The sequence below is a fragment of the Drosophila melanogaster genome, chromosome 3L (assembly GCF_000001215.4).
Source record: "Drosophila melanogaster chromosome 3L".
Classification (NCBI taxonomy): Eukaryota; Metazoa; Arthropoda; class Insecta; order Diptera; family Drosophilidae; genus Drosophila; species Drosophila melanogaster.
This window is the reverse complement of record NT_037436.4, coordinates 14,231,371-14,247,384: the sequence shown is the minus strand read 5'-3', so window position 1 is coordinate 14,247,384 and position 16,014 is coordinate 14,231,371. Positions and strand designations below refer to the sequence as shown.

The following is a 16,014-nucleotide window of genomic DNA, read 5'->3' as shown; positions in this document are numbered from 1 at the left end:
TCTTGGCCAAGTTTTTACAGCCCTCGCCATCTCATCAGCATAAAAGTTTTTAATGAGCCATTTTGTTGCTGTTGACAACGCTCCTGCTGTCGCATTTCACTTGGATGTGGGGCTTAAAAAGAAGGTCGTGGGATGTAATTCAAATGTGAGGCGAATTTGTTATGACAAGCTCAGTTGACACATTTTAATTAAATTTAATTAATGCATTCGGTCGAATCCCGTCCACGATATAAGCCAAAACATAATACCACCACAGAATGAATGAGCATAAAAGCAGGCGTGAATAGGAGGTGGCCTTTGTTTTATGATGTGTAACATTTGTCGCATCAAAAGAGATAGGTAGCGTAATTGAAACACGTGTAAAAATATAATACAAAAAATATATATATTTGGTAAATTGGGCACTGCATAATATATATATATATTTTTTTTAATATACATTGCTGATTTTAGATGCTTGAGCTTGACAATTTCCAAGTTTTTTTTATCAGTTATGTAATAATCATTAACCGATTATGAGCTGTGGTTAAGAGGAATATAACTGTCTTGGTATATATAGTCTATATATAACCAAAATTGGCATAATTTCCACTCGAAACTGAAATATGTGAAATTGAGTAAAATTATAAATAAAAATTAGTAATATACTAAGTACTAATGCGTACCTTTAAACTTATAGACCATGTTGTTTGGCTTTCATAAATGTTGCTTGAGTCGGCTATGTAGAATTCTTATATTATCTCTTAGCTTGCAAGCTGCCTGGTGACGTTTTTGTATGCAACGGTGTAAATTTGATATTTCGATGTCCAGTTGTCTTACTTCTTTATTTAGCTTAAGAAGGCGCAATTTCTTGTATTTTTCCCCATTTTTGTAGCAATCGTTACATACAGATGACGATTGAGTAGCAAGAGCACACTCGTCGTTTAAATTTTTGCTCAATATGGCAATTTCAATATCATACTGGCCCCGCATAGCGTTGATTAATACCTTTCTTTTATCGATCATATCCTTTATACTTTCATGTTCTTTGAGTCTACTATTTAGGAACAGGAATTTACTTTTCATTTCAATCATAAATAATTCCTTTTTTTGCTTTTCGTTATTATTCTGCAAATATTCTCTTCCCATGATGCCGTGTGCTCCAGGACCGCCGAGTATACGTCTTTCAAAATTCGAACTACTGCTCGGCTGAAATGGAAATATGGTTTTCTAGGCGAATATCTATCACAAAGGCAGACGAATCTTACCAATTCATCGTTCCCTGAAGCATCTTCAATAGAATGGCTGTTTACTATCCTTTCACTGTCCATTTTAGGATTTATTTATAACAAACGAAGTCGGAGTCAGATCTCAAAGAAAGAACACGTGTGACACAAGAAGACAACTTGAATTGCATAACGCCAACGATTTTTTGTTGACTACGGTCACACTAAGGAAATTTTAAAGTATTCGAAAAATATTGAATCTACCGTAGCGTCCACGGTAGTGTCCTTAATTTAGCAATGAATATGGACCTATTTTTAAAAATGCACAGTAACAGTAATGTCCTTTCGGACATATCAATGCAATCTAAGTTTTTTTTAGTGGTACAATTATCTTTTAGTATTATTTCAATTTTCAGTATTTAATTATCTTGTGGCTTTTGGCGGCAATCTAAAGTTTTCTCACACAGCTTACTCGCTGTATTTTCCAAATGATCACCACAATTTTTGCCCATCGTGTTACGAAAGACACTAGAATAATTATTCTAGTGTCTTTGGTGTTACCTTCTACCAACGCGATTACTGCGTCACGTCCAAAGCAAGGACCTCCGATTGCAACCTGTCTCTCATCACAAGGTTATCCATTTTGTGCAAACAGCAGCGGAGACGAAGCCCCAAAAGTCAATCAGTCTGAAAATTATAAATGCAAATTGATGAAGGCGGTGAGGCTGGCAGCTCATTGATTACCGGGATCCCAAGGAGCATAAACAATGGCCCCCACGTCGTAGAGCACGCACGACCATCGACGTGGCCAAGACGGATGGACAGTATATAACAATTAGAAGTTTCCTGCTCATCCAGGGAGTCGTGGACTTTGGGGAGGGACCAGGTAATCTGAGGCCAAGTGGACAAACGACAGTGGCAAAGGCAACTTGTCAACTCGAATGACGTTTTAATAAGTCACATAATTCATGGGTCGAGAATGGGTGGTGGGGGTCTTTAGGCTGGGTTCCATATAGCGATAGGAAGAACTATTCTTCGTGGAGAAACCGATTCTGGCGAATGTGAATGTACCGCGTTTGCCGAACTCCAGATTACTTGTTTAGCATGAAGACTGCATCGCCACTTTAATACAGTGGGACCATTTATTTTTATTAATTTATATTAATTGTATTTGTAAAATAAATGCTAAGCCATGTGCAGGATACTATGTTACGATCTTAAGTTAATTCATTTTTATAATTTAGTAGTGCGTCACACATTTTGACATTCATGTTATGTAATTTATAGGTGAGTAAAAGTTATTTCCTTTCTCCCAAAACCTACATATCTATCGATGTAAAATGTAATATAATACCACTTTAGATGTATTATATTTCCTTAAACATTCATTTATTTGGCTTAGATATAAATTAAACGTTTTATTTTGTATTTCTTTAATTTATTAAAAGTATATGTAGTTCTATTTTTTATTTTCTTGTTTGAATTGTTCTTTTCCATTTATTCTATTTTAAAATGATGAAATAAATTAAATATTGAAATTTTTAGGCTTTTTCCTTAAACAAGAATTTAATAAATTTAATTTCTAAAAAAAAATGTATATAAGAAATATATATATTTTTTGAGTGTAACGTTACCTACTGTGCCCGTTTTCCTGGTAAAACCGCGTAGCATCTATTGGCCTCAGGGCACATGGCGCTTTTGGAACGCTTTGACACATGCTCCCACCGCAGGCTCCACCACCCCATTACCGATGCCCCATCCCGCCAGCTTGTCAGCTGCTCATTTGTCAATGTAATTGATTTTATGCCTGAGCTTTTGACTAAGGTTGTCGTGCCGTTAAGTTCGACCGAGAGAGGACTTAGCGGAGGGGATAGCTTGGCCTAAAGCAGACACTCAAATCGAAACACATTAAAAAAATTAAGTAATTAATGTTTTCAACGTGAATTTTGTATTGTATATTTTTTAAGATGGAAAGATAAGATGAAAGCGCTCTCCAATAATTTTATGTTATTATATATTTGATAATATACATAAATATCCTTCCAAAGTGTTTAGTATTTTTCAGTGCTAACACATTAATTTTAGTTATTTAATACAATTTTAGAAATTAAAAATATTTTTTGTTGAGTGCACGTCGATGAAAGGGACGGTTGCAGGGGTATCCGCAGACTGAATTGGTTTTTGTGGCTAAGATAGTTGGAGCTACCTGGCAACTTGGCCACTAGCCTTTTGCCTGATATATTATTCGATTACAGTTAGGCGTAAATCAAGTGGAAGAGCATGATGTAGCCATCACTTCAGCCTCAAGTTCAGGATGCGAACTGGGTTTTTGGTAGGGAGAAGTTATAGCGTTGACTTCATATGACAACGATTCAAATTGAATGCCTGACCGTTGGTCATCTGGGAAGCTCGAATCAATAAAGTATGAAAGAAGGTCAAATGTGGTAAAATGAAAGACAAATTTAAAAGGTACGACATGAAAATTAAGCATTTACCTTTAAAATTCCTTTTTTTTTTTTACCTTACTTTGGTTTGCTTTTTTTATACTATAATTTGTTTAACTTGCATATTGATATGACATTTTCATTAATAGTTGTTCACTTAAATATTTTTATTTCTTACAAAAGTATTCTCTATTTAAAAAAAAAAAGGTATACATGAAATAAATAACAGTTATAAAATCCTTTCCTAGCATTTCTAATTGAATTTTAGCACATTTCGTGACAGGATGATTGAATGATAAATCAGCCGATAGATTGAGGAGTGCGCCACCCAATCGGCACAACTTAATTTTCAATCAATGCACAAAACCAGAACAAAAGGCTTGCCAAAACCGGCGGAGGAACCGGCAGCAGGAGGAACTCGGACAAACTGCAGTTGAGGCGACTGTTTTATGGGTGAGCGCGTTGTATCTGCGAGATACGTAGATACTTCTTTTGGTCAGAGCCCCGGGCGCACACACGCATTCGCGTTTTGTGGTGGCAAAAGAAAATCCTTGGCGCTCATAAATTTTTATAGCTTGTAATTATTTGGAATGTCGGGCTGGACGGGTCCGCAGTTTTGCCTCCTTTTCCCGGCCCCTCCCCATTATTTTCGCTTCATGGCCATCAGTGCTGTGGAAAATTTATCTGGCTATTTTCAAAAGGTCAAAAGCCGGTAGCCGTTTAGTTATGCAGCCAATCGAAAAGAAAAAAATATTTTTAAAGCGCGTCTAGGCAAGTGGAAGGTAAAATATTTAAATATCATAGTGGATAGTTAAGTAAAACATATATTATTTATTTCACAATCATATACAACTTGCGCAAAAGACCAAAAATGTTGACTTAAATTAATAAATTAATATTCCCTCTTAGGGCGCAGTACTCAGTCAATAAAATGTTGATAAAATTTTTTTAAATTCGATTTTGCCTAATTATTTGATCTTCTGGAATAAGGGAACGTAGTTGTGCCAATTGATTTAATGCATTTTTTTTTATAAGAAACATTCATAGCTTACCATAAAGTTTTTAAGTTAATTAAATGTTCCTTTCTCCTAGCTATTTTTTGCACTGAAAGCTGACTCTGATGGCCATTCTGAGCTGCGCATGCGCGGCAGGCGGTCTGAGTAGATGACTTTGGCAGCTTCCTGCTTTGTTTGGTTTTCGGCTTTGGAGCAATGCGAGATTTATACTTTGGCTTAATTAATGGCAATGCTTTCGCGATTGGCTTTTATGGCTCGTACGCGTATCTACTGGATGCATTCGAACAGCCGGTGTCTGTAATTAGTCGTAGCCAGCTGAGAATCGTGTTTACTGCGCTGTCTTGGCCAAAACCATCCGCATTGCTCTCTCTTAGGTGCTAATAAAGTTGTCAGCTAATTAAATTGGCAATCATGGCTGCTGATCGATAAACGATTGATAAAGAATGTTTGGTCACTTCTCAGATTGGCCATAATTAGAGTTGAAATACATTGGCAAAATAAGAGGTATTATGTGAATCGATTGCTAGCTTTCATTTTATTAAAATAAAATAACAGAAACTCATATGAATCTTGAAATACAAAGCATATACAAATAACAGAGCAATCTTGTGAATTAACATGTAAAATATGTCCTCATTATCATAACATCTTAAAATATTTAACTTTCTTTGAAGATAAGCTTTCCTGCTATCTTTTAAATGGGTATGTTTTAAGGATAATAGTATCCTAAGTTTTTTTGTTTTGGCCAACGATTCGATTACTATTCCGCAACATAAAAGTGTTCAACTTTATGCATATATGTATCTTAGTTGGCTCATTATCTCAACAGCCTCCACTTGCCCGATTTCCCCGATTCTCGGCCACTTTCAACGCCTCAGCGAGCAAACTCAATTACTTAGAGAACACGCTGTTGTCCCGCACTTCTTCTGCGACGCCACGCCCCCCCACCGACTAACGCCCCTCTTCCATCCTGAGGCGGCAGCGATTCCTGTCTTTTGGTTTAGCTTTTATACTCTGACTTCGTTTCGTTTCTGCCTTTCTGCCCGGCAACTTAAAATGCAAACATTTGCCGAGCTTCCACCGAGCTGCAGAGCTGTTCTCTACATGGCTGTTTTTGCCTTTTTGATGATTACAAATTAATCACACTTTAAACATGGCAATTACGCTCTGGAGGGGGCCACAAAACTTGCATAGACACATGGCCAAGCGAATCCCGGCTTCCTCAGCAGCGAACTCCGCTTCTTTTATATGGAAAATTGCTTCCTTTCGCTGTTTAACTTTCGTTTTAATAAATAATCAAGTAGGCTCTGAGTCGGGAGACGGGCTCCACTTGAGCTGTTTTAAGCTCCACTTTTGCTGCTGCGGCACTAAAGGAAAAAGTAGATCTCGAACTAAGCTAAAACTTCAAAACATTTTTCATGTGCAAAAATCCATTTAGAACTATTATTGTACCTTTATAGTTCTAAACTTTTGAAATAAAATATAAATTACATAGGGAAATAAAATAACGCAAATATTAAATATTCAAAATATGATTTCCATAAAGATCGGTTTTGTGCTCAGTGCACTTGCTCTTCTTGACTGCTGCTGTTCGTCAAGTCCCTCGTGTAATTTCCAGGCAATTTCTCATACCCATAATTGCATAATTTCAAAGTTGTTGGCAACTTAATTGCGCTGCACATTGGACCAGGCCAAGAGCGATCCGATTCTCGGGCTACCTGTCTCCCTCTGGCCGAATAGTGGCGTCCCGCTTTGGCCGCTGCCATCATCGGTGTAAATAAAACCTTTTTAAACGCTTGTCAGGCGGCTGGAACCCACGTTGGGCCTAACTGCCAGCGACTTCAAGAGCGCGCATCATCATCAAACATGTGTTGTTGGAATGGGTCCAAAACGGGCTGTCCCCTCCTGGTTCCCTAGCCAGCCAGAGACCGCCCCCACTTATCCCCCTGCCAACCATTTGGGCTCGCAGTCATTTGCCATCAAAGTTAATATGCTTTATATTAAATTCTGTTGCCTGGCCTCCTTTTCAGTCCGGTTCAACTGCTCTGGCCGATGGGCATTTTATAATCTGCATCTGCCGCACTTCCCCGTCTGCCCACAATCCCTCCTTCCACCATCCACCACCCACAGCCGCCCCTTTTGAGTTCTGTTTGTGGAATTGTTTGCAGTTTTTCTCGTTTATTCCATCTTTTCCGCTGCGTGTCGCAAACATTTCGCATCAAATTACTCAATTAATTTCACTTAAACGAAAAACAAAGTTAAGGCAGCCATTTAATGTGGGAGAAACGGAAAACAGGAAATGTTGCGGTCAGTCATTCACACCAGGAATTACCAAATTGGTAGGCATTTGTGTGGAAATCGCAGATAATTGGTCAAGAATAAAACAAGTTAAAAAGCCAATTTATGGTAAATTATATGGTTCAAAAGATCAAATTAGAAATTAAAGTTCCTGGAGCGCATTAGGGGAAATCATTTAATCCGTCGGAAATAAAGAAAAAATCTTGTTAAATGTCAAAACTGAAATATATGAAACATACAATAAACATTTTACAATACGATGAATACCATTTTACACTGTCGGTAAAAGTAAAAGTGCTTAAAGGCTTTACTCCCAGATTTCCTAGCAGGCCCATCATCACAAACGCCCCGGCAATGGCAGGCATTCCATTTCATTAGAAGCTTATGTAACCTTTCAGAAACTTTGAGGAATCCAAAGCAGCCACCTCCACAAAAGAAAATTCTCTACAGGGTAGAAATTTGCGAACGGACAGTAGTCAACGAGCATTTCCAAATTGATTTATGGGCACATTTCTTGCAAATGAGCCAAGCAAATCAAAACAAGACTGCTAGTAGGAGCGGCTATATTCCAGTTTCTTCCTCCAATCCTCCGATACTCGGATTCTTCACTGGCCATGGCCAATGTGGACTGCCAGCGAAGCCAACGAAATGCATTTGGCACGCAATTACGGCCCAAAGTGTTAATTGCATTTCCGCTCTGCTCTGCAGCCAACCAAAGGAGCAGAAACAGCAGCAGGAGCAGAAGCTGGAGGGCGGGAACCGAGGCTATCCAAGCCATCAAATGCGGCACGGCCCACAGCTCACGCATTCGGCATTAACCAGAGACAGCCTACATGCACTGAAAAAAATATATCTGATAAAAATATAAAATAGTTCAAAAATATGTAATACATGTCGACTAGTCATAACAATTTCGGTTGTCCCTTCAAAACATCTAAAAATGTTTATTTTGCACAATATTTAATAATTTTTTTTTAGTGCACTGGGAAGAAGTAACTGCGACTAAGCCAAACCAAACCAAGGCATTTGGCTGAGATAAGCGAGCAGCAGAGCTAACGGTCTTTTTTTGTATGGTGCAGTTGCAAGTGGAGGGGAATTCGGTGGTATAATGGCCAAGACGCATGCGTGGCACTGCGGACCTGGCCAAAAACAGAGCAAAGAAGGCCAGACACGCAGCAGGCGGCCAGATGGAACGAAACTAAGTCAAACATTTGTAGAACACGGCGGAGAATCCAGCGAAAAGGGGTCTCTGGACATCTAAGATCTCCCGGGGGAAATGCGGATGGAAAAGTGGAAAATTTATGGGCCCCAAAAGGCGAATAGATGTCGTAGATTTCGCATGCTACAACGAATAGTTAACAGTTGAGAATGGGGATTTGGCCAAAAACCTACCATGTAGATGCCTGGATATACGTAAAATATGGGTTGGAGGAATTGATAGTTGCCCACAACAAGATAGCAATTTTTTTCTTAGATAACAAACAAAAAAAAATACCAAAGCCATTTGTGAACTTCCCTTGAACTCCGTTATTCGACCAGAAGTGCCTTTTAATTGGTTCAAATCGCAATTTGCATAGACCATTTGCCGAAGTTATCGCCCGGGGAGGTCCGACATTCGAAACGGGTCCAGGTTTCCATTCGGGGATCCTGGTTACCAACGGCTGGCTACATGTGGCAACATTTTAGTGATAAGCCGCAGCAAAAATGCTGGCCAAGTCGGTACACAGCTGTCGATTCTGCATTTGGCCAAGCTCCAATCTCGAAAACCAAGCCCCATCCCCTCGACGCTGTCGCTTTTGTGGCATTTGTATTGGCAAATCAATGATAATGGCATTTATTTGAGCCAACTCCGCTACGCTCGTCGTGCGGCTCTTACCCAAATCCGTTAATAAGCCATTTTGACAAATTGGATGATTGCCGCGCAATCATTCGCCTGCCAGGAGCAGATGGGACATCCCAGCCAGCTCCCGGCAATTCTGAAAGTGTGGCGAAAGTGAAGATAAAATGTCAAGCAAACAACTTCGCTGCAAATACGGAAAATGGCGTCCAAATGGGATCTGACTGCGAATGGTTCGCGGAAATCTGGTGGCAATGGTAATGATGCCATACTACTATGGTAAATGGTACCTTAACTATTCAAAATCGGTTTATAGGAAATAGTTTAACTGATTTAATATCTATTTCATATTTTGCAGCTATTATTAATTTGGAATTATTTAAAAAAGGTTTACATATTTTCGATGGAATATAGTGTAAATTCGTTTTGTATAATTGAATCACATCCCAGAGGAACAGCTTACATCATATCCCTTTTATAGCAAGTAATGGTATTTTGGCATTCGGCATCGTGCACTTGGTGGAAAACTGCAAAACAGTAAATATATTTTATATTAATATAATCGAAAATATTGGAAGCAGACCATTACCATTCTTGGTGTTGAAGCAGTTCCACTGACTCAGCTCACATTGGCCTGGAAAATTGACCACACATTTGCCGTTGCTGGCACAAATGGACAGTGATGCTTTGGGACACTGAAAATTGCATTTTCCCAATTTCATTTCCTCACGATGCTGGGCAATCAGTTGGGGAATGTGGGCGTGAACTTGGTTGACTATATTGGACACTTTATCGGGAATAACCAGCGAGCGACCAGCCTTCGATGAACTTGGTTGGGGTGTTGTTTCGGATGGTTCAGGATCCTCCTGATCTTCTTTTACTTCCTTTTCTTTGTCATCAACCTTGTTGATTTCTTTATCCTTCTGGAGCTGCTCCTTTTCTCTTTGAGCTTCCTGTTCTTTCTTTTGTTTAATGGCCTGGTTCACTGCTAATGGAATGTGTTTCTCGGCCTGCTGCATCACCTTGGTCACATGCTGTTGAAGTTTTTGCAGCTTTTCGGCCACATTAATGGGTTCTTGACCAGGAAGCGAGAGCACCACATGCTCCACGGGCGGCATCACCACCTTATTCTGCACCACCGGCCTTCCGTGGTGGATCAGAGTACCGGTGGCCTGGTGATGGGTCACCTTCACCGGTGGATTGCCAGCTTGCACCGACTGTATGCCAGATTGCAACGCAGGTGCAGCCGCTGGGACGTCGGCAAGGGGAGGGGCAAGGACATCACCAGAGTGTGCCAATGGTGGAAGGAGATCTGGATGGGGCTTGACCACTGGCGCACCGCCCTCACTCCCACTCCCACTCCCATGCCAATCCACAGGTCCACTCAATGTGTTCGAAACCTGAGGTTTGTTCTTTATGTGCTGGAGTACATGATTGATGTGGCTGGTTATCAGGTTCTGGATGTGAATGGGGAGCTCCGTTTGCTGTGGTTTCCCCGTTGTGGCTGTAGTTGCGGCTTCCGTAGTCTGAGTCAACTCGGCGGCTTGCGCCAGCGACAGGATGGCTAGGAAATATCAAGGGATTATATTATAATTTTCTTGCTTTGAGACCCATATAAGATTCGAATATATAAAAAACATATCGAGAGAAGCTTTATAGCTAAATTTCTTTATGTTATGGGTAAACTAGATACCTCTAATACATGCATAAGTTTCTTGTTAACTCAATTGTTATTATAAAAATTTTAATTTTTCCCTGTGTTCTATATAAAAACTGCTCGTTAATTTCAACTTACCTAAAACCAAAATAGTCTTCATGTTACTCCGTTAATCCGTACTTGTGTTTCTTTTCGACACCCAAAGGCGTTCTGTGACTCTTCCTCCAAATGTTTCCACTTTATAAAGGCTTTTGGGGCTCCCTTAAACGTCACCAGCCTTGCAAACGATTTGTTTAATAATATTTGTTCATGTTATTATTTGGTTTTTATGTAAATTCTGAGCACACGAGATGCTAACAGGTTTTTGGTTGCGCTTGAACGGACCAGTGAGCTGAGACTCGCACTTCGGAGGAGGGTGTCGATGAGGTGGGGAATGGGGGAGACTTGTCTTCCACCTGGGCACATCTTTCACATACGGATTTAAACGCTTCCTTAATAAAATCAAATATGAAATTTTGTTTCAGAGGGTCCACAAATTATAATTGTAATTATTAAAGGTGTCAGAATATGTAAAATTAAAAAAAAATAATTGCATATTGAATGTTATTTTATCAATATCAATTAAAAAAACATATCTATACATATATATGTACATATGTATGTGTACGTCTATATATTTCTATGGTTTCCTGCGTTTAATGAATAATCTATTAATTACTGCACTGATTAAATAAAGAGGTGCAAATATAATAAATTTTTGTTTTTTACAAAAAAAAGGATACTGCATTTTATTAGTTAATGCTTGTTGAAGAAATTAGCGCCATCACAAAAGAAACGCGGAGTTTTCCACAACTAAAGCGAAATGGTTGCAATTCATAGCATACTTTCAGGCGGCAGATACCACGAAATCAACATTGAAATGCCAACAATAAATATGCAAATTTGGCATTTCAGAGTTTTATTTTTAGTCACGCTGGGCAGTATAATTACAAAGCAGATAAGAATAAAAATGACAGACAAAGCTGCTGATGGCACCGATGATGATGCAATTTAATATCCCTGGCAGGTGTTAAAATAAGGGATTATGCAGGGAATCAGGAAGGACAGACCGCAACATCGGCAGCAGAAACCAAAAGCTGTCATCAGCAGAAATCGGATGAGTATATAAAAACGTGTCCAGTTGGTGCCAAAATCAACAGTTTTACAGTTGCTGCGAACACAGCAAGGTAATACGCATCAAAAATAAAGAACAACAGTTTCGACCGAAGGACCTCATCATAAACCAACCATGAAGCTCCTGTCTTTATTCCTTCTGGGTTCGTTGTTTTTGTATACAAAGTACAAAAATTATTTATTAATATAACGAATTTTTACAGCTTACATCGCTTATACTGCCGCTAAAGTGGTTCCCGCTTCAAACAGCAATAGCCTGAGCATTGACCAGCACGGCAAAAGGGTTTATGCGGATGTGACCGAGGATAATTGCGACTATTCTTGTCCCGAAAAGGATCCTTCGGTCTGTGCCACCAATGGACAATGCATTCTGAAGTTTGAGAGCCGCTGTGCCATGTCAGCCTACAACTGCCGTAATCCCCAGAAAATGTTTAAACCCGTGGAAGACCATCGTTGCACGCAGGACTGGCAGCCTCTTTGCATGGAGTCAGATCTCAGGGAGTTCGGCTTGTGAGAAATGTTCATCAGTTGAAAGGTTGAGCAGAAAAATAAAATGAAAATTACGAAAATTTATATACAATATATGTAGCAATATATATTTTTTTTCAATAGCAATTGCTTTATCCTGGCAACCCATTCATTTCGAAGGCAAATAGTCAGTTTAAGACGCCACTTTATATCAACAGAACATAGAGCAGAACCAAGGACGATTTGAATTACATAGATAGTACATAGTACACTAAAGGACCGTCAGTCAGTTTTCCCAAATATAGGCATCTGGCAGTTTGAGAGTTTGTTTAACTCATACGCCCCAAATTACAAAAAGGAAATAATTAAAATTAATTAAAATTAAAAAACAACTTAAAATTTTCATTAATCATATACACTTGAACCTTTCGTAAACACGTTTTATAAAAAAGTAATTAAATGATATTAGAAAAATTACGTTCTTATACAGGTGTTAAAAAAATCAGCGCTTATTAATTACTTCAAGATTCCTTTCTTGTTGAAACATTATTAATTTTTAATTTGTTAGGCTTTATTAAAAATTGCAAGAATACTTCTACCAAAGTTTAAAATCAGTTTCTAGATCAAGCAAAGTTTACTTGACTTACAAATTTTAGAAGAAAAAATTACTCTTTTCTATGTTATGTATGCATTTAATTAAATGTTTTTTTTTATGTTTTTACACAAATTATATTGTATTGATATAACACTATGACTAAGAGTAATCGCCATTTTATAGCGCCAGTTCCTCCTCCTTGCATCGCCTCATGCAAACTCCCAGTCGGCACACATCCTCATCCACTGCACGGAACGACAAATCGCGGTGTTTGCAGTTGAAGGTGTTCATTACGCACTGATTTGCAAACTCATGGATGCAGATTCCATTGTGGGCACAAATGGGCGAGTACTCGAACTTGGTGCATAGCTCATCGCAGTTTTCCATAGATGGTGGTGTCATCATATCCACTGGCGACGTAGTGGTCGTGCCACCCATCAGAAGATGGAAACAATTTCTGGTGGGTACTCGCTTGGGCATTGATGTAGATGCGGGTGCGCTGGTGGTACGACTGCTGGGCATTACAACAACTGGTTTAAGTTCGGAAGCATCGGGATTGGGTATGCCAGGATTGGGGATTCCATGGTTGGGGATGCCAGGGTTAGGGATTCCATCATTAGGAATGCCGCGGTTTGGAATTCCATGATTAGGGATTCCAGGGTTGGGAATACCGTGATTGGGAATGCCAGGATTCGGGATTCCATCATTAGGAATGCCACGGTTTGGAATTCCATGATTAGGGATTCCAGGATTTGGAATTCCATGATTAGGAATGCCAGGATTTGGGATTCCATCATTAGGAATTCCACGATTCGGTATTCCATGGTTAGGGATGCCAGGATTTGGGATTCCATGGTTAGGGATACCAGAATCCGAAACTGATCTTGTCACCCGCACCTTATTATCAGACTTCACAGTAGGTGGCACCACTACCTCCTGGACAACATGGACCTTTCCCGGCTTGATCTCCTGCACGGTGGCGATCTCTTCCCGTTCCTGGTTGGTCAGGATCACGGGCTTTCCATTGGACAGCAACGGCACTTGGATAGTAATCCGACCGATTTCTGCATTTGGCACAACCTGCGCTGTGGTGAAGACGAAACACAGCAGCACTGGAAAGTACAAAAGTCAAACTCAATTCTGTTTCAATCGAAAATGATATTCAATTGCCCACCTGCGGCCAAGTGATATTGTGGCTTAAACATCCTGTAACTTTAACTCCAATGTCTTCTCTGTCCTTCACTGCTGCAGAACCCGGCTTATATAACGCGTTCAAATCGAAAAGATCTTATGCAATCTTTCCTGGAAAGCAAACCTGTTCTTCGCGTCACGCTTCCTTAATAAATTAAACATTTATGTGCATTGTCTTCAAACGAGTTTCGCCAATTAGTATCGCTTTTATTTTAGGGCCAGTCCAAAAAAAAAAGGCGGGCCTGTGTTTATAAAATATTCTTCTTTTTATTTTGATATAAGTTCAGCGACTTGCATCTAGTAAATTACATTTAAAATTCCATATTTCGCAGCATGTCATTAAACCTTATGGACTTTTTTGTTAGAGTTATCTAAGCCTTAGTACATTTTTTAAAACATCCGTTTAAGGCAATAAAATTTTGATTAACGATTACACATCGATTATCGAGTTTTCTTGGATATTATTATAGCTAAATTAGGGTTGACCGCTTGAGTTATTCAGTTGCTAAGACTATTAGGGATCGCTTTCGTTGGAGCTATCATGTGTCATCCCTAAACGTTTGCACATTATGTCCATTTAATGTTGTTTTATATGCAGAGTAAGATTAGTTTTATCTGTGCTATACATTGACATATGTGTGTGGATTAAGATATAACTTCTGAATTGATAAACTCCTCGTGATAATTGCTCTCATTTAGACTCACATCAAACTAAAACTCCGTCTTTGTATCCTGGGATTGTCCATACCATAAACGCAAATTTTTTGATAGATTTTTGTAACTACATTACAGGCAAACTAGGGAAGATCTTTTCGGAGAGTGCAAAATATGGATAGAAAGATTTAAGAAGTATGCATGTGATGGAAAGATTTGAAAAATGGAGCACTTGTCCTAGCAAAAACCTTCTTAGCTGCCATGACGAAATTGGAAATATTTCCTGTCAAGCATCAACAGTTCATAAAATCTCTTTATGCTATACACATTCACAATTAGATTTTCTGGCAATTATCAATAAATTATTGGGTTCCATTTCATTAATAAGTGAAAGATTTTTTACGACTTAAAATCTAACAATATTTATAAGTAATATCTTTATGGATCAACAACACGAACTATACAAAACGCAAACTAGAAACGAAGGAAAATAAACTTTTACATAATTTTGGACTCTCTTTATACAAAACATAATCTAATCAAATTAAGGACTTTTTTATCATTTTGACATGCAATCTTTGTGTTCTCTGCGTTGTTTTGGTTTAAAAATCTACATTAAATTGTTATAAAATAAATTATGACTTAAGTTAGGCATAAATACATGTATAGAGTGTAGCTTAAAAAGTTAACATAGAGTATGGTTTAGTTAGTTTATTAATTTTAGGTAATGTTAGGTGGTTGTGACACTCTGCCGAGTGCCTAGGGTTGGTTTATTCTTCCAGTAGACTGCACTACTTTCGCTCCATGGGCTTGACTTCCAGCAATTGAGGATAGTTCTCCACGATGTTGAGTAGAATGGTATCAATATAGTGCTTAAGCCGAACATTTTCATCCTCCTTTTCCTGGAAGGCCTGTTGTAGCTGCAAAACATACATTATTATTAGTATTTCGAAAAATATTAAGGCAACACACAAAACATGGATAAGAAAAGAATTTGAAATGTTTATATATACACAAATGAATGTTATATAGTTAGCCAGGTGATAAATTGTCCGTAATAAGTTTGATCGAATAAAAAAAAACCAATAACCAATATTAGTTTTAAGTCAAATTTTGTTTAGGTCAAACTGCATTGCGTGCACAGTGGCTCCAAAACCGTGTTTTATTATTTGTTCTTTTTGTTTGCGGCTTTTGCGTGATTGAAGCATTACCTGACTTAAGGATGCTAATGTGGCTGAATCCACAGAATCCTGTAATACAATAAATGTCAATTTAAATACACATGTGGGCTAAGATAAGATAAATGGTTTTTAAAATAAGCGCAGGGCAGTACGGACACTAGTAGGACACTTTAAAACTGTAGGTTCCAAAATAGCATTTTAATCAGTTTTCTTTTGCAGTGACTGTGCGTGTGCTTTTGGACTTGGCATCTAGACTGTGTTTTTGTGGGTGTGGGAATGATGGATTGGACTACAC

General features: G+C 38.7%; 4 protein-coding genes and 3 long non-coding RNA genes across 20 annotated transcripts in view, besides 1 other annotated feature; 3 read left to right on the top strand and 4 right to left on the bottom strand.

Annotated features, from left to right (window-relative positions):
- Positions 1–373: 373 nt before the first annotated feature.
- On the bottom strand, positions 374–1,392 carry lncRNA:CR44560 (long non-coding RNA:CR44560). Its single transcript, NR_124937.1, has 3 exons — positions 1,248–1,392; positions 666–1,188; positions 374–598 (listed from the first exon to the last, which is right to left on the bottom strand). It is a non-coding gene; the product is annotated as a long non-coding RNA:CR44560 (long non-coding RNA).
- Positions 1,393–1,693: 301 nt separating this feature from the next.
- Positions 1,694–2,380, top strand: lncRNA:CR44561 (long non-coding RNA:CR44561). The gene has a single exon (NR_124936.1). It is a non-coding gene; the product is annotated as a long non-coding RNA:CR44561 (long non-coding RNA).
- Positions 1,727–1,769: a mobile genetic element.
- A 5,564-nt stretch (positions 2,381–7,944) lies between the features above and the next one.
- Positions 7,945–8,778, top strand: lncRNA:CR45399 (long non-coding RNA:CR45399). The gene has a single exon (NR_124935.1). It is a non-coding gene; the product is annotated as a long non-coding RNA:CR45399 (long non-coding RNA).
- Positions 8,779–9,112: 334 nt separating this feature from the next.
- On the bottom strand, positions 9,113–10,750 carry CG7906 (uncharacterized protein). Of its 2 annotated transcripts, none has more exons than NM_001274906.1 (3): positions 10,596–10,750; positions 9,384–10,364; positions 9,113–9,327 (listed from the first exon to the last, which is right to left on the bottom strand). In NM_001274906.1, exons 1-3 carry the CDS (start codon positions 10,615–10,617, stop codon positions 9,260–9,262), a joined length of 1,071 nt encoding a protein of 356 aa, NP_001261835.1. In that variant the 5' UTR covers positions 10,618–10,750; the 3' UTR covers positions 9,113–9,259. The 2 variants fall into 2 exon arrangements, with proteins under 2 accessions (NP_001261835.1, NP_648699.1); NM_140442.2 differs by having other exon boundaries at positions 9,136–9,327; positions 9,390–10,364; positions 10,596–10,661.
- Positions 10,751–11,443: 693 nt separating this feature from the next.
- On the top strand, positions 11,444–12,332 carry CG34244 (uncharacterized protein). 2 transcript variants are annotated; one of them, NM_001274905.1, is made up of 2 exons: positions 11,444–11,773; positions 11,834–12,332. In NM_001274905.1, exons 1-2 carry the CDS (start codon positions 11,746–11,748, stop codon positions 12,142–12,144), a joined length of 339 nt encoding a protein of 112 aa, NP_001261834.1. In that variant the 5' UTR covers positions 11,444–11,745; the 3' UTR covers positions 12,145–12,332. The 2 variants fall into 2 exon arrangements, with proteins under 2 accessions (NP_001261834.1, NP_001097604.1); NM_001104134.1 differs by having other exon boundaries at positions 11,665–11,773; positions 11,834–12,202.
- Positions 12,333–12,775: 443 nt separating this feature from the next.
- CG7924 (uncharacterized protein) lies at positions 12,776–13,916 on the bottom strand. Its single transcript, NM_140441.3, has 2 exons — positions 13,868–13,916; positions 12,776–13,805 (listed from the first exon to the last, which is right to left on the bottom strand). The coding sequence occupies exons 1-2, from the start codon at positions 13,896–13,898 to the stop codon at positions 12,871–12,873; spliced, it is 966 nt and encodes a 321-aa protein (NP_648698.1). The 5' UTR covers positions 13,899–13,916; the 3' UTR covers positions 12,776–12,870.
- A 218-nt stretch (positions 13,917–14,134) lies between these two features.
- nuf (nuclear fallout) overlaps positions 14,135–16,014 on the bottom strand; it is a 42,381-nt gene continuing 40,501 nt past the window's right edge. For 5 of the 12 annotated variants that reach the window (NM_001259820.2, NM_001259821.2, NM_001259819.2 and 2 more), the window contains 2 exons: positions 15,750–15,788; positions 14,135–15,458 (listed from right to left, as the gene is read on the bottom strand). In NM_001259820.2, coding sequence (NP_001246749.1) covers positions 15,330–15,458; positions 15,750–15,788 — 168 coding nt within the window. In that variant the 3' untranslated portion in view covers positions 14,135–15,329. The remainder of the gene's footprint in view (positions 15,459–15,749; positions 15,789–16,014) is intronic. The other 7 variants (NM_001038920.2, NM_001038918.1, NM_001038919.2 and 4 more) reach the window with 3 other exon arrangements.

Coding starts and splice junctions, on each gene's coding strand:
- CG7906 (NM_001274906.1), bottom strand. CDS start 10,617: ATGAAGACTATTTTGGTTTTAG. Junction 10,365..10,595: donor GAAGACTATTTTGGTTTTAG/GTAAGTTGAAAT, acceptor GATATTTCCTAG/CCATCCTGTCGCTGGCGCAA. Junction 9,328..9,383: donor CAACACCAAGAATGGTAATG/GTCTGCTTCCAA, acceptor ACTGTTTTGCAG/TTTTCCACCAAGTGCACGAT.
- CG34244 (NM_001274905.1), top strand. CDS start 11,746: ATGAAGCTCCTGTCTTTATTCCTTCTGG. Junction 11,774..11,833: donor CCTGTCTTTATTCCTTCTGG/GTTCGTTGTTTT, acceptor GAATTTTTACAG/CTTACATCGCTTATACTGCC.
- CG7924 (NM_140441.3), bottom strand. CDS start 13,898: ATGTTTAAGCCACAATATCACTTGGCCGCAG. Junction 13,806..13,867: donor ACAATATCACTTGGCCGCAG/GTGGGCAATTGA, acceptor TGTACTTTCCAG/TGCTGCTGTGTTTCGTCTTC.